The following is a 17,303-nucleotide window of genomic DNA, read 5'->3' on the forward strand; positions in this document are numbered from 1 at the left end:
TCAATATGAAGACAAAAAGGAGCCTTGCTTTATAAGCAAAACCAAAACCAGATGCAAAACTTTCCCTTACCCAATTCATACACAAAACTACTTTTACTCTTTTTTTTCACCCTTCTAACATATTGTCATTCCACAGCCACAATAGGCCAATCTAGGAAAAAATGATAAGAGATTGCTGAAACAAACAAAATTCAAAACCCTGTCCATATATCCATAGTTTCTGCTATGGAAATAAAACATCATCCTAATCCACATATTTTACAGTATTTCTGTTCAAAGTCAAATTTCTGTACGAAAAAGAAGTTATTTTTCTCCCTTTTTTCTTGCTCTTCAATGTTCCTAATGTTATTTTTATGAAGATTGTATTATTTATTATTGAATATTTTTAATACTATATTCCACCCTGAGAGTTCATCTTAATTCTTCTGGCACAATTTAAAATAAAATACAAAAAATGGTGTAGTAATTAACCATATGTAATTGTGAAATTAACTAAAAATCAGTTCATAGAATGTTTAATTGGACACAAAGAACAACAGATTTTTTTTATTTCTTATGAAATACTAGCAGGACCAGTATTTTCCTAAACTAAGTTAGTTTTCACAGTTGTGAAAAAGTATTACATAATACTTAATATTATATAATGCAGAGTACAGGATGCAACACCTCAAGGTAAAAAGTTTTTATACAGGGCTGTTAAGGAAAAATTGCTATTCTGAATAGTTCTAGTCTAAAATTGGGGCATGTAAATGTATTTTTGTCCTCCAATTGAATCCTTCCCAAGGACTTAAGAGGCAGATTTTGTCTGATGATTAAAGGTATTGTTGCAGGATGTAAGTTGTTCCAAGTAAAAATGTTTTTTTGCAATTGATTGATGGTGGTTTTGTCACTGCCAATGGTGTTTAAGTGGTGCTCCAGATGTTTTAAGATTGCACTCAAGGCATCTATTGATACTACCTTTGCTTTCTTTTGCCATGGTCACTCTACTTCTATTTACAGGTTTTTAGATTTCTCTTCTATGTTGTTGTCTTCTAGGTACTGCAATGTCTATTATCCAGATGTTTTTTTAAAAATTTATTTTATAATTTATTAATTGTTAAATCTGGACTGTTGTGTGGTGAATGCTTGTCTGATTGAGTCAAAGAGCACGTTAGTTTCTTCGTTTTCTATTACTTTGTTTTGTGGTCCCATTAGTTCTTGCTTGCAGGCAACTGATATTTCTTGCAGATATTCTAATACACAGTTGTTTCTACTTTGTCATGCTGTTGCTTGTAATCAGTCTGTAAAATCTTGCAGCAGCTAACTAGGTAATCCACCATCATATGGAATGGGCCTTCTCTGCAAGTGTTTGTGTTTGACAGTATGGGTCAAACGCACATTTTTCCATTTATTTTGAGAGAGTTGTCACAATGCTCAGACTTCCACAAAAATCCAAATGTGACCCTATATATTTTCATTATATGAAGAAAACCTGTTATATAAAAAAGAAATTAATTTGGGAGCACTAGAAACGATGGTGATGGCATTACATGAATAACACAAGGCAAAATTCAAGTATCAAGTTGATATTTGTGAATAACCATTTTATTTATTTACTACTTTATTTAATGTAATCATATCTTCCCATATAAAATACTCAAATTATTCAATAGGATAAACCAATAGAGATATTAAATAGTATAAACAAAAATAATAAATAATTAAAACAGCAGCTCCAAAACATAATACTGTCAACAAAATGACACTTTTAAAAATATACTAATATAACACACCTCCCTAGGAAAGAATTTCAAAAATGTCATTTATGGGAGCCTGATCTAATAGTTCAGCTATTGAATCTGATCTTAGTGCTCCAGCAGATTAATCTACGGTAGGTAGAGGAAGTCTATGAATCAAGTCTCAAGCAATGAAAGTTTTTTCAAAATAAAATCCAAAAGTTTATGACCCCAGAAATTTACTGGCAACAAAGTAATAAATATTTTTTTACTGTCCTATTTGGGTCATCTGTTATGGTAAGTACATTTCTAGACAGGTCTCCATTAAAAATACATAGAATAATGAGAGAATCATGCTATACCATATTTTCACATTTGTTTCTAAATACATCTGTATATTTGTCTACTGAGTACACTTTAGAAATAAATCAACTACAAGGAGTGCTATAGACTGTGAAATGTACGTGACCAAGTTCTTCTCCTAGTACTTGCAATTCTGTGTACTGATATATGCCTTATGTTCATATTTCCAAGTACAGCGTATACTATACTGTATTCATTTGCCTATCCAACAGTAACATGTTACAAAGAATTGCTCTCCTTTGTGGAGCTTCATACATAGGAGAGTCTCAAATGTAAGTCCTGTCTTAAATTTTGCCCTACCATCAGAAGGGCAGGCACACAATCCATTAATTTGGGTAATGGGGGAACTGGATCTACTACAAAAAAAAAAAAAACCCTTTGGCAAACATTATGCATTAAATTCACTGTATACAATTCATTGTATTTTACTACAAGGAATTTAGATGCTTGAAGTCATTACATAAAAGACTAGCGTAAAATACAGCTATAATTCTATTTTAAAGAATTAAATATTCTTCTCATTCCATTTAAAAATATTATTTGAAATAAATAATTTTAGTTTTAAATAAAAATAATAAACTGGAAGGTGGCCCCCAAAATATCTGAACCAGACATCAAGATTCTGTTCTTGAATAAATTCACTATGAATTCAGTTTCTTAGACATGCATCCAGAGTGAGTGTCAGATTACCATATATTTTAACATGGAACTGAAACTCACACTACAAAATATAAGAGTTATCCTGAGGAGGGATATGCGAAAATTGGTTAGAAAAACAATTTTGTGAAGGGTGGTAAAAAGGTAATTCATTTTGTCCTCTTAGAACCATGGAATTTCTTTGAAAAGTAGTTAAAACTACTTTGAAATGAAGGCAGAGGTTTAAAATTATACCTATCGATAAAGATGCAAACTGCTCAGTAAATAGATGGCACTTTAACCTGTCATTACAGAGTAATGTACTTTTAAAATGTTAAGATTCTCTAGGATATATTTTGTTTTCTTATTCAACACAGTTCAGAATTCTTTTCTCTACAAAGGTCTACAGCAAGTTCAAATGATTTCACAATACATTTAGCTGTTAAATAATAGTATTTCTAATGTTAAAAAACAGCCTTTTAAATATTTTTCCATCATCTTTATCAATTTCCTATGTAGGCTCCCAAAGCTCAGTTAACTAATTTATCGTTACAAAAATTTACTTTTACAATGTTTACTTTTAATTACAATTAATTAACATATTTACAAGATTATTAGAATTTTTAAAAAAAATCCTAACCCCCAATAGAGAAACTCTACACAATAGGGAGATTAAGAAGTACATAAAAAATAATCACTCGTAACTAATGAACATTTTTTATAATGAACAACTTGTAAAATTGTTATTGTTATGTTATTTAACTTTCCATGCAATGATGAACAAGTTAGTATTATAAATTTGATAGGTCTATTGCTATCATTGTTGCCTACTTGCTATCCCTTTATCTTGGTGCCAGAGGAATAAACAAGGGGAATAATATTTGCTTTTCTTCCTTTTATTTATATCTCCACTCAGATTCAAAGGAGACAGCTAAAGAAGGAGTAACATCAAGAAGATGGAATAGCAAAGCCAACAAGTTCAGGAGTTGGCAGTACTATAGAGTTCTGTTGGAGATTGGCTTCAGCAGGTGTCCAAAATAACAATTCAAAGCATTGACCCTGATTAGCATCCAAGATTTCTTCCAAAACATTGTTTACATTCTTTTCTAGATTTATATAGTATTCTTTCTTTTATGTAATTAAAAGGGGGGGGGAGAGAGAGATTGTTATTTTGCTGTAAAAAAATCCATTAAGCAATAGTATCATAATACCTTCAACATCTTCATCAATGACTTGGATAGTTGGATAGGGGATAGATGGGAAACTCATCAAATTTGCAGATGACACCAAGCTGGCAGGAACAGACAACACTCCAGAAGATAGGCTTACGATACAGAAGGATATTGACAGACTTGAACATTGGGCGCTATCTAACAATATGAAATTAAATGGTGAAAAAAGTAAGGTTCTACATTTAGGCAAGAAAAACAAAATGCACAGGTACAGTATATGTGGTACTTTGCTCAATAGTAGTAACTCTGAGAGGGATCTTGGAGTCCCAGTGGGCAACTATTTAAATATGAGCTAGCAGTGTGCAGCAACTCCAAAAAAGCCAACACAGTTCTAACAGAGGGATAGAATCAAGATCACGTGAAGTGTTAATACTTTATAATTCCCTTGCATTCAGTTTTGCTCGCCATGATGTAAAACAGATGTTGAGACTCTAGAAAAGAGTGTAGAGAAGAGCAACAAAGATGATTAGGGGACTGCAGCAGGGGTGAAATGCTACCAGTTCAGACGAACCGGTAGTAATAAAAGCTACCTGTTTGGACGAACCGGTATTTCTGACAATCAGCTGTGCTGCACAGGAAAACCTGCTTTCTAGTGAATCTAAATCATGCCAGCTGTTTCCCCCCGCTCATTGTTCTACTTAGAAAAGACTTAAGCCTCATTTTTCAGCACTGTGTGGTAGCGCCTTGGTGTGTGCAAAGCGTGCACAAAGTGCGCATTTGGTATGCATCGCGCATGCACGCTTACAGCGAACCAGTAGCGAAGCGAATTGGTAGCAGACCTCGGAGCATTTCATCCCTGAACTGGAGGCTAAAACATATAAAGAACAGTTGCAGGAACTGGGTATGTCTAGTTTAATGTAAAGAAGGACCAGGGAAGACATGATAGCAGTGCTCCAATATCTCAGGGGCTGCCACAAAGAAGAGAGAGTCAAGCTATTCTCCAAAGCACCTCAGGGTAGGACAAGAAGCAATGGGTGGAAACTAATCAAGGAGAGAAGCAACTTAGAACTAAGGAGAAATTTCCTGACAGTTAGAACAATTAATAAGTGGAACAACTTGCCTCCAGAAGTTGTGAATGCTCCAACACTGGAAGTTTTTAAGATGGTTGGATAACTATTTGTCTGAAGTGGTGTATGGTTTCCTGCCTAAGCAGGGGGTTGGACTAGAAGACCTCCAAGGTCCCTTCCAACTCTGTTATTCTTTTCTATTCTAAATATCTTTATTGCACAAATTAAGAAGTTGTACAAAATTAAGCAAATTTATTTTAATGGATATTGTTTATCAATTTGAATGACAAAAAGGGTCAAAAAAAGTAGATAAACAGATACTGTTCAGCATTTTTATAAGTCCCAATTCTGAAGTTTATCACAATTTATGATATAAACAGAACAGACTCAGGGTAAGTGACAGACCGAGAAAGCAGAAATACTCTTCCTTGAAAATATAAAAATCAGCCTTTATTTGGAGTTGCTATTAGCAAAAACAGACATGAGTCCCTTGCAGTACTGTGCAATAAAGACAGCAAAGAAGAAAGAAAAAGTAATTATGCACTGTATTATAAAAGTCTAATCGAAAAGTTATATCCCATGTTTTCTATTTATAGGTATCCTAATTAACTCCTTATTTTTTATTTTCAAGGAAAAAGAGTTACAATTCTCTAACCTACAGAATATTATGCTCTTTTGCACTAGGAACAGTCTAACCTACTTAAGTATTGAACACTTCCTCCATTTAAGTGAAATGGACTTCAAGTATCCATCATCAGGTCCAGTAATACTTCCATAATAATTAAATTATAATAGTTTTTAACTAAAATTTAGTTTCTGAACTAAAATACAGAATGTTTAATTGTTTCTTTAGGGAAAAGAATATGACATGTAGTGTAGCCTTAAGCATGCTTAGTCAAAGTAAGTTCTGCCAAGTTGAAGGATGTTTAACTAAATATGCATTAGAAAGCAACTTTAAAAAATAAATAGAACATTCAATGTGTGCTGTTCCTGAAGTCCTTCATGTATGTATGTAAACCTGTACATCCAAGAATATTTCACTGAACCAACTTGTGTACACTGAAAATGTGTGTACTGTTTTAAATTTGGAGAATATATTCTGTGGATGATATCCATCAATTTACATGTTGACCCTAAAATTAATTAATTGTTAATTAGTCATAAAGGAAAATACAAATATAACTTTGTTCTAATCAAAATTGCCTCTCTCTCTATATGTTCTATATAAGAAAGCATACTGAAAGCATGTAGTTTATGGCTTTTGAGATTTCCTAATAAATACCTAGATTATGGATTATAATCCTGAGAGATATGAGGAAGGGGCCTTAGAATAGAAGAGGCAGTCCTACGTACCTCTTCCTTAAGGAAGCATTTGAGGATTTTTATGGGTTTTATTTCTCTGAAACTCCATTTAGGATTCGAGCTATTCCTTTTGATAGATTCTCCCATGTCCGAGAAAGTTATGCTGTTGACAAAGCCTCAAGTCCTTTTACCTAATTTTTTCCAACACTAATTTGTGTTGAAATGATAACAAAGATGCTACTTAATGAATACCTTTACAATATTAATTTGATCTTCACTGTTATTTTTCACACATTTATCATAAATATGTGATAATTTTCTTATATTTACCATCTCTCTTTAGCTTTGGTTTTCTACATTATATATTATATTGCTGAACCTTCGGTAAGTTGCATCCAATAATAAATAGCCCTAAAAAGTGCTGAACCTATTTTATGTTCATTTTATAGTAATTTTTTTTAATGCTTTCCTCATATATCATGAAGAATCTGGAATCAAAGCCACTGTGGGTATTTTCTTCTGTAATAACAATATTAAAAGTTATGTTGTTCTAACACAGTTGTCATAAGACTAACAGCTGACTGAAGAGAAGCATCTTTCTCTGAGTGATTAATACTGTGTTTTGACTGTGATTCTGCTTTCACTTTCCATATCCTAAAACCAAACTAAGCAACCGTTTTCATCTGCTGCAAAGATGAAGAAATTGGATATATCCACTGAAATAGTATTTTGGGACCTATTCTAATAATAAATGAGATCCAGTTTGGTATAATGGTTAAAGCATTAGACTAGAGACCAGGAGGCTGTGACCCTAGCTTTGTGATCTACTTAAACCATGATAACTGAAATGCATATATTACAAATTTCATATAAATCATGGGGGGAATCTGTTTTTTAATTCTGCTGCCTGTCCTTAAAAAAATTTTTTTTTAGGAATTTTGAATTTATTTTAATATACAAACAAAGAACTGGCTTTTGTTTTTTCTTGCATGGTTTTCCTTATTCTTATTAGATCACCATGTATTTAATATTGAGAAATACATATATGAACGATAGCTATGTGGTATACTGTACATTGCTTATTATATAATTTGTCTCTTACTTGGGATGGTAAATGTAACTGACATCCCAGTCCAAAAACACAAAAAAAATTAAATATGATTCTGCTGATAAAGATATGATCAACGGTCTCAACCGAAGAACTCAAACAGTATTGTCAAGAAAAAGATGATATTTCAGAACCTTAAATTATTGCTGACTGAAACATTGTTACCAAGACAATTATTTGAGTCTGAAAGTAAACATCAGCTTCTTGCTTTATACTTGATTATTATATGTGAAAATTTAGTTGAGATCACTAAAATCCTTGATTTCATATTCTTTATTCATATTCGTTAAGGGGCCCAGCAGCCATGATGTAACCGGGAAGGGAAGGGCTGTCTCTTGTGCTGGCCATGCCCACCCCCTTCATTAGGACTTATTTTTGGGATAGGGCATATATTAGGGCCACCCCAAAAAATCAGGCTGGAGCTTATTTTTGGGGTAGGTCATATCTTTTGGGGAAACACTGTATTTACACTTTATATGACTTTTAAGAAGGAATCTGTTGCCCAACTATAAGAGGTGAAAGAGAATGAATTGAGTGTAATCATCACTACATAAAGTTGGCTGCAGAAATAGCCACTAACACAGCCATGCTGAGAAAGTTGGGGGGGGGAGGGAGAGAAGTGGGTTTTAGTTTAAAATCCATTTCAATCTATCAGTTGTCACTCAGTTCCTGTCTATTAATAATCTATCACTGACAATACTATTTCTAATAGTCTCTTAGAGCTGTGGGTTCAGATCCCAAGTTCACTTGAAAAGAGACAGAGGTTAACACTGATTAATGTCCATTATCTTTTTCTGCTCATACAACCATTCAACCTTACCTAAAAACAGATGAACTAATTAAATCCACCCCAGAAGTGTTGCAATGTGTTATCACTTCCCTGGTAACAAAGACAGGAGTAGGAGTTTGAATATATGAGCTTTAAAAAAAGCTTGCTACTGAATATTAAATTGTAATATAATCCATTTTTCCTCTTCGCAATAACTTCTAAAATTTCAGATGGCATCAAATGGTAAGTAGGTTCTCACGTTCTCCATCTGTTCCTTTTACACAAAGCATTTGTACAGAGGAAATATAAGCTCTGACCATGTAATTCCCACTGATAAGATGAATGACAATCTTTTGTAAAAAATTTACAACAGTCAATTGATACATAACATAGGTATTGTATAATAAACAAAGAAATAAAAGAGCTACACAGAACCCGACCATATGCAGGAAATGAGAACAATTTTATTAGAAGTATGCCAGTTTGGTTTAGTTGTTAAGGCACCAGGCTAGAGAGCAGAAGACTGTGAGTTCAGGTTCTGCCTTAGCCATGATAGCCAGTTGGGTGACTTTGGACCAATCATTCTCTCTCAGCCCGACCCACCTAACAGGGTTGTTGTTGTGGGGAAAATAGGAGAGGGAAGATCTGTTGGATATGTTCGTCATCTTATTTATAAAAACAATAAAGGTGGTTTAAATAAATAAAAATAAATTGATATATCATCGTACTGTATATTGGATCCTAACCATATTTCACTAGCTACTTAATTATAAATCTCATTAAGATATTCAAAACAAAAAGAAACTACCATGTTCTATAAGGCTAATGTTTACTCATAAAACACCATTAGGCTATAGTAACCATGTGAAAACTTCAGTGCTTGAAGTTTTCTAGTATTTCTGTATGTTTATTTGAAATTAAACTTCAATTGCAATAACTAGCACACCTTCCAACTCTCTGAGATGATAATTACTACAGACCAGTTGTCAATTTCATCGAATTGATTTGAATATCCTTTCTAAAGACAGTTACACTCCTAGGATTATTCTAATTGTCACTCAAACTTTGGAATTCCCGATTAACATCACAGGGCAAACCAACTGTGGTTGCAACGTCACTGGGAACTTTTATAGAGCTTTTGTAGAACTAGGTAATCATGTGTTTTAAATATTTTTCAAATGTTCTATGGATATTATGTTGCTGATTCTACAACTTTGACAACGCAATGTCAAAACTGAATATAATTTATTATATATATATATATTCAAAACGCAGCTATATCTTCAAATTAGTAACAACAGTCCTACAACACTGTACTTGATTTCCATCCATTTATTTTGAAGGTACCCAAGATTGGTTAGAACCTATGCATTTTTTACCTTTTTTTTTTTTTTTTTGCTTTCTGAAGTACAGAAACTGAGGTAGTACTATTGACTAAGTTATTGAGGACAGCCAGTCTGGCATAGTGGTAAGGGGCTGGCCTATAAATCAAGGGACCGTAAGTTCTAGTCCTGCCTTAGACATGAAAGCTGGCTGGATGACTTTGGGCTAGTCACTCTCTCTCAGCCCAAATCACCTCACGGGATTGTTGTCATGGGAGAAAATGGAAGGAAAGAAATGTATGTTCACCCCCCTGAGTTACTTATAAAGTAATAAAGTCAGGATAAAAATTGAATAAATAAATACTTTTTTTTCTTCAGATCATTCAGCGTAAAAAACAAAACAAAAACATAATATTAAAAGAACAACCATCGAAAGAGCTTTGGGATGGTACAATAACGTTGTCATAGGTAGATATTTTTCTAATAAATTATCTCAAGCAACATTAAAATTTGCTTTTATTTTGGCCTTGTATATAGCAAGTTTGAATGGCATATGTTTTGGTAAAATATTTAGTGCTACAATTTTAGCACATTACATTGAAGGATGCAGAAATGCATGTACAATGGGATATTATAATACTATTTCACCAAAAATGTACATTTTTTACTGGAATCTATTTTTCTCTCTCTGTGTTAAAACTATTAGCAAAACTATCAGTCCTTATTCATTTTATTTTCTTTCCAAAAGGTGCACATCATCATTTAAAATTACTTATTCATTTAAAACCTTTTGATCTCTTAAGCTTAAAATACACAAAAATTCAGTCAATCCAACCTAGAATCCTGGTTTAGGAAAATGGATTTGGAGATGCAGCTACACCTAGTGATCAGCAGTAGATCACAGCAAACAAAATCTTGTCACTGAAATATTTCATTCCTTTGACAGACAAACTTAGATAAGAAAAACACATGTAAAAGGAAATTGGGAAGAACACAAAATTTACAGATAATATTCAGAATAATATGTTGGCATTACTTACTAAAACACACCTGTACTGAGAAACTGCTATTGAATTAAATAGTACACATTGAAAAGTTGTATAATGTACCCTTTATTGTTTCTATTTTATGTCATTTGTGGGCAAAGTAGTTATATACAGAAGTGTAGTAATGTTTAAGTTGTTTTAATTATGACTGTGCCAAAAGTTCATTGATAATTTAAATTTAAATAAATGTCCAAATAACTTATTTAAGTTTATTGAAATTTGTCCAGGATGATTGTATCTGTTCTTATTTTATGTTTTCTGTTTTCATTCAACTCCTGAGCTACCTAAAGTACTTTGGCACAGGGAGCCTTCCTTTAAGAAACTCTGGTTCAGCTTTCCACAATGTGACAATCTCCAGATATGTTGGCTCTGCATCTTCCATAATTCCCAGTGAGCATGACTCCAGTGATGCCAGAAATTGCCATTCCAATATATTTGAAGTGTACAAAGTTGCTGAACATTGTTTAAGTCCAACTTAACTTTGTAGAAATTGTAAGTACTTAATTAACATTCTCGAGCTTATTTTTTTTAATATAGCCTTTTAAATGGAAGTAATATAACTATAAGAATGATAGAATAGATTAATTAAATACATTTTTAATATTCAACTAATAATGGACTATGCAGAGATATGGCCAAATCAAAACATGCTGAATACTGATCAAGAATGCAGCAGTTTCTTTTAAGAACTGCAGCATCTGATTTGCTTTAAGGTCAGTTATTTTGGCAAGTTTGTTAATTTATCTCAGTTCAGTTCCCAATGGGAAAGTCATCTGTGCACACATCGCAAGTGGCTGGAACATTTTCTCAGACAAAGAACACACGGGATATTTTGTATTCTCTCTATTCTCAATTATTACATGATTCTAAAAGCTGAGTATACAAATGTTCTATAACTATGTAGTGAACTCAGACTTTTCAGTTGTCATTCTAAAAGATGTCATCAACAGATAATGCTTTAAAAGAATAAATGCTGTAATTTTGCTGTAATTTTCTTACACACAATCTGATAGGTAAACTGTGAGACCAAAGATGCATTATAGGAATTCTTCAGTGTAATTACATCCTTGTAACAGGCTGTACGGTATATTTTCTCTCTTCTATATTATCATAACAGTGTCATTTTAATCAGTGACTGAACAGAAAACCTTAGTTTTTTAATAAGTAACACAAGACAAGTCTGATATAGTTTCCGCATTAGCACCATCACCTAACAACAGTCATAGGCAAGAAACAAAGTATTATGAAAACAAAAAGTTGGTTGAAACTCATATCACTGGAATTCTACATCTAAGGCAAAGTGTAAACAGGAAGTTCCTTATGGCTGCATAAAAATAAAGGAAAACCTGTATTTGCCATTTTTAGGATTTTGCAGAAACATAATGCCCACAGAAGACTTTGGACTTGGATCTTAGTTTCTCACACCACTTAGAAACAATCACAAAAGAAACTGATGGAAGTATGTTACACACCTATGTGGACCATGGCAAATCTCATGCCATGGATGAAATATCCTATTATTCTGAATTTTAACACATGTAATCCAACTTTTCTCTAGGACCTCAAGACAGTTTTTATGATGATCTCTATTCATGTTGTTCCATAACAAGAATACTCTGATGTAGGTTGGGTTTTGGTCCAAAGTCATCCAGTAAGTTTACATGGAATGAGTGGACTTGTACTAGGGTATTCCAGGTTCTCTATAGTACTCTATAGTTAAGGGACAATCATTGGTCTACAACATGCTTTCCTGTGAGGTCACTTGACCAATCCAATAGAACAGTTAAATTATTAGCCAAATATAGAGAAATAAATTTCCATGTACAGATGCATAGCAGATACAGGCAATAATTTTCTCAATACAATTTAAGCTGAGCATAGTATACATTAGTATACACTTAGACCATATCTTTTATAGTGCCTAGGGTCTGTTGTCTGAATGTTACATTTAAATAAGGGTCTATATGCTTCAATCCAAATACATGGGAGCACTATTTAATAAAAATTTCTAACATAGAGAAACATATTTCATTGGGAATAAAGCTGCTATTCCATAAGCTGCTGGTACAGATGGCATTATTTTTGTTATCTCCCATGATACAGATGTGTCCATAGAGCTTTTGTAACATCTGTCAATGTGTCATAATTCTGTCATTTTTGATCCAATAAAACTTCTGAATAACTCAATTGTAGGAATGCAGGATCAAAATTTTTATACACATCAATATATTCCATTTAACAACAAATCATGGATAACAACAATACAATATTTTAATAACTATAGCTTGGCTGTTGCAAGCATTTATTCAACAGTATTACAATATTGCTCTTAATTTTAATGTATTTACTTAAGCTATTAACACTACTAGTATGACTTTGAAATGCTTATTTATTTTTTCAAACACAATTACTTCTTTACAGATATTGCTTTATAATGTAGTCGGTTTTACTCTACTTTTCAGTTTAAAACAAAATAACAGAAAGAAATGAATATACCTTGTAAGAAATTAAAGCCATTTCAGGTAATTAAGTAAGGCCTTAAACTGTTTCCTCATTACTTTTTTTTTTACCTTTCACATTATTTCAAACCTATTAGTAAAAGCCTATGAATACATCATTAAACAAAAATAAAAATCCAGTTCTGATGCTGTGGCAGCAAACAGAGCAAATTGTGACAGCACAATTAGAATGTGAACATGCTATCCTAACTCTTTTGAATAAATGGCTTCAGGACTGAAGCATTAGTTGTTTGCCACTTCTAAAGTAATTGTGCAGTCAAATAACAGGCTTTTCTGCTTCTAGTACAAGCATTTTTTATAATAAGAAGCACCAAGTTTCTAAATACTGCTTGGTATGTAGATTTAAAAAAAAAGTATTTTATACATATAATCTGATTTTTAAATTCAATCGCATCTTTCTTGATATTGCATGATTATGAGAGATCATCACAAGGCTCTCTTCAGTTCTCCAAATTATGACTTCTTTGGGGCATAGCTAACCTATTGGACAAACAGACTACAAAACTACATGCTAAAAATAATATTATATTTTCAGAAATTATTCAATAGCCATTTTTCAATAATTAATATAAAATAAGTTTGCATAAAGTTATGCAAATTTATTTGGACAGGTTATCCAATTAATTATATTGAAATTCCATAGGCATCTAAAGTCTTAAACAAAGAAACAAAACTCCTTTTTTGGATGAAAATGAAAAATGTGTTTCAATAATTTGAAAGCATTAGCTTTTACAAAATCTTCGACCTTGCAATCAATTCTCATTACTATCTTAAATATCAGGGGCTTGAATACAAAATTTGTCAATGAATAATTTCACATAAAAAACTCAATGCTTTTATTGTTGATCTGTTTTTCAAGAATTTCTTGAAAGTTTAGAAACAGAAACTTTAAAGCAGTCTTTTACCATATCACTTTTTTCCCTGATCACAATTTTTCTTAAAAAGTTATACTATATAGACAATGGATATAATAATGAGAATTTTAATTAAAATTCAATATACAGTATTAAAAAGAAAATTAAATATTTTTAAATCCGTTTTCTGGTTTTGAAATTTTATTATTTGAATATCAAAATGCATGATACTTTTAGAGGGATATAATTATCTACATGTCTTGTGTAGGAGTTCTCCTTAAAATTCAACATTCTACTTAATTCTTTTGATAGTCAAGTATTACCACAAAAGATTTAATTCTACAATGAATGTATTTATTCAAAGTATTGTTGTATTACCCTTTCATTTTCCAGTAAGTTAGAACAAACAGTCAATAGCGATATATCTGGTATCTTCTATCTTGTAGAAAGATAGTTGTAGGAACAATCAACTTAGCATAGAACTGTCCACTTCCAACATATGTAACTGGTTCAAAAGTCATGAACTTGCAAAAATATCCGTATTGTCACCTCCTATGAAAATCAGTTTATACCATATCAAACACTAAAGACATGTACTAAAACAATATTATTATTAAAGTAAGGACAGCAGTATTATTGGCTGGCACTTACACATAGCTCTGAACATCCAACAGAAATAATCATTTTTCTCAACAGTTTTGACAGACAGTCAAGAAAATTATATAGCTAGGCAGTGAGGTACAGCTATATCTGAATAACGCAAGAGCTAATTAAAGCACGGATTTGAAGACTTCCAGTAATAGAAACACTGAACATAATTCACAGCTATGCATAAGATCACTCAAACCACAGAGGGAACCAGGGGGAGCTTTTCCTCAATTCTATTTTTCTTACAGAGGCAAACTCTGGAACACTTTTTGCACCTATGAACCTCCTGACTTAAGTACAGAGGGAGAGAAGAATTTTGAGGAATTTTGAGGCATTTAAAATATTTGATTAAACCAGAATACTTCAACAGAAATAAGTGTACATTTTTAAAACCCAACATTTAGTTATAAGAAGACCAAGTTAGTGCTGCAATAGAGGCAAAGCAAAATCCTAGTCCTACTTCCGCTTCTGATCAAAGGACACACAACATGAAACCCAGATGTCTTCAATTTCTGCCATAGGTTTTTACAGTTCAAGCTTTGTGTGGAAAGCAAAACAGTCTGAGGTTACTCATTCCTTCCAGCTATGTCTTGTTTCGCAACCCAGTAACAGGCCAAAATTAGGAGGTTGTGCACTACAAACATATACACATGTCATTTACCCTTGTTGCTTTGCTATACATAGTGGCAGAGGAGATCCAGAACAGAGAAGAAAGGCAGAGCAGAGAGGTTGTTGCCAAAATAAAAAGCTGCCAGGTTGATTTCATTTACAAGAAAAGTTATGCCTTGATCCAATATTGCTGTCATCAATCGGTAGATGCTAAATCCTGGTAGAAGGGACGGGAAAGAAACAAAGGACACATGCCACCCTCCCTTATGCTGTCCACAAGTTGTCACAAACATCAACTTCTAGAGGAGCCAAATTTGCCTTCCCAAACGGTCCTTATCAACTTCTGGAAGAGCCACATTTCCAACTCTGTTACTGTCACTTTCGATGCAACTCCGGAGATGCATCCCTTTCTGCATCTCCAGCCATGTTATCAATTGCTGTCAAAGGGTTTGAACACACAATCCGGCGTCTGTGCAAGCTTGGCCAGGTCCAGCAGGCGCCTCGATTGCTTTCCGAGCAACGGAGGCTTTCCGCTCCACTGCCGGTCGCCCGCCAGAAGCCCACCCAGCAGAGAGCGTGCAGTGGTAAATAAACATCCATCTCCTCGCCAGCCCTGCCCGGACGGAGCGTCCCGAAAAGAAAAGGAATTCGGAATTGGTCAACCTCCCCTGCCACCGCCCTCAAAGCCGCTGGCCACCAGCCGAAAGTTTTTAAAGCTCTGGATTTAAACCGCCCTTAAAGCTCGCCTCCCGATCTCCCGGCTGAGAAGGATTCGCTCTTCGCCTCTTCCAGGCTGGCTCAAACGTGTCAGACGCGATCCAAGTCTCTCCCCCTTCCTTTTGCACTTTTGCACCAGGCAGCCAGACTTAACGGGTTCCCCTCCCGCCGCGCCTAGAACTTCCCTGCTCGCTTCCAGGCGTCTCTCTCCTTTTCCCCCCTCCTCCCCCGGCTATATTTTTTTCCATGTTGGCAGCCGCTCCAGAGGTCACACCCCGACGAGTGAAAACACATTTTCCAATACCCGACGGTAGCCCACCCGGGAGGGGCTCCCCATCCACACACCTTGCTCCAAGAGCCCAGGCTTCGGGCTTTTTTGCTCGCCCGGGAAGAGAGGTGGGGGGGGGAGGCTGTGTGTGTCTTACCTGTGACCGTCTCTGCTCTCGTTGCCAGAAAAAGTCCAGCCAAAGTCAGGAGGCAAGTTTCAACTTTCCCCATATTTCCTTTCCTCGTAGAAAGAGCTCTCTCCGGCCCTCCCAGCTCGGGGGAGAGGCTAGAAGAGGCGCCACAGCCGCCTCCGTGGCCCCTTTTGGACGGCGCCCGCCTTTCGCAGAGGGGGCTGCAAGACCCTCTCCGTTTACTCCTCGCGCCGCCCAGCAGTCCCGCCGGCGGCCGGGCAACTCCACTCAGCCGGCGCTTCCTGTTGCGCCGCTCCAGCCCGGCAGCCTCTCAGCTAAGCGCGCCGCGCCGTCTTCGCAACCAACTCGCTCCTCGCCGCTCTCGAGTCCCAGCACTGACTCGCGGTCCTCCCGGCAGGCAGGCGAGCAGGCAGCGGAGAGCAAGCTTGCCAAGTCACGCCCAGCCGCCGACAGCGCCGCCTTCCCCCGCTAGAGGGCGAGTGGCAGCGACAGAAGCAAGCAACCACTGGCAGCCGCCGGCCTGGCTGGCGACTCGGAAAAAAGACGCTGCTGTTTCTCGGCGGCGGAAAGGCAAGGAGGGAAACAAGAGCTACCGTAACGGGACAGGCGTGCTCGCCAAATGCCGCTCCCCTCAGTAAGAAGCTTCGGTAAGAAGCGCGGAATCAAGCAAGAAAACTGCGAGCGAGGGAGAAAAGAAAAGGCGATAAAATAGGAACTGCCCATAGAAATAGCAGGAAAGAGGGTGTCCCGTGCCTAGAATAAACTATAGCAAGTTTGTGTAATGCCGCAGCTTAGCCGGACAGATCAGTCCTAGTCTTCCTACCTTAGAGACAATACCTGAAATTATTTCAAGACTTCATTTTGTGGGTCTGGTGCAACCTCACGTCACCGCTGACCTTTTTACTGTTGCAGTGTTTTCAGAGGCTCGAAAATGCAATCAACAAAACAAAATGATTCGGCCTCTTTTACAGTCTTGACCCCAGGAGACTGAAAATGGTGGGAATACCTCAATACAGAACTTGGAACAGCTGTGTTAA

General features: G+C 35.4%; 1 protein-coding gene across 32 annotated transcripts in view; it reads right to left on the reverse strand.

Annotated features, from left to right (window-relative positions):
- Nucleotides 1–16,890, reverse strand: part of PTPRM (protein tyrosine phosphatase receptor type M) — a 467,288-nt gene extending 450,398 nt beyond the window's left edge. For all 32 annotated transcript variants that reach the window (XM_087890425.1, XM_087890424.1, XM_087890423.1 and 29 more), the window contains exon 1: nt 16,273–16,890. In XM_087890425.1, coding sequence (XP_087746551.1) covers nt 16,273–16,345 — 73 coding nt within the window. In that variant the 5' untranslated portion in view covers nt 16,346–16,890. The remainder of the gene's footprint in view (nt 1–16,272) is intronic.
- Between the last annotated feature and the right edge of the window lie 413 nt (nt 16,891–17,303).

This window comes from Pantherophis guttatus, chromosome 3, assembly GCF_059756535.1.
Source record: "Pantherophis guttatus breed Tessera chromosome 3, ASM5975653v1, whole genome shotgun sequence".
NCBI lineage: Eukaryota > Metazoa > Chordata > Lepidosauria > Squamata > Colubridae > Pantherophis > Pantherophis guttatus.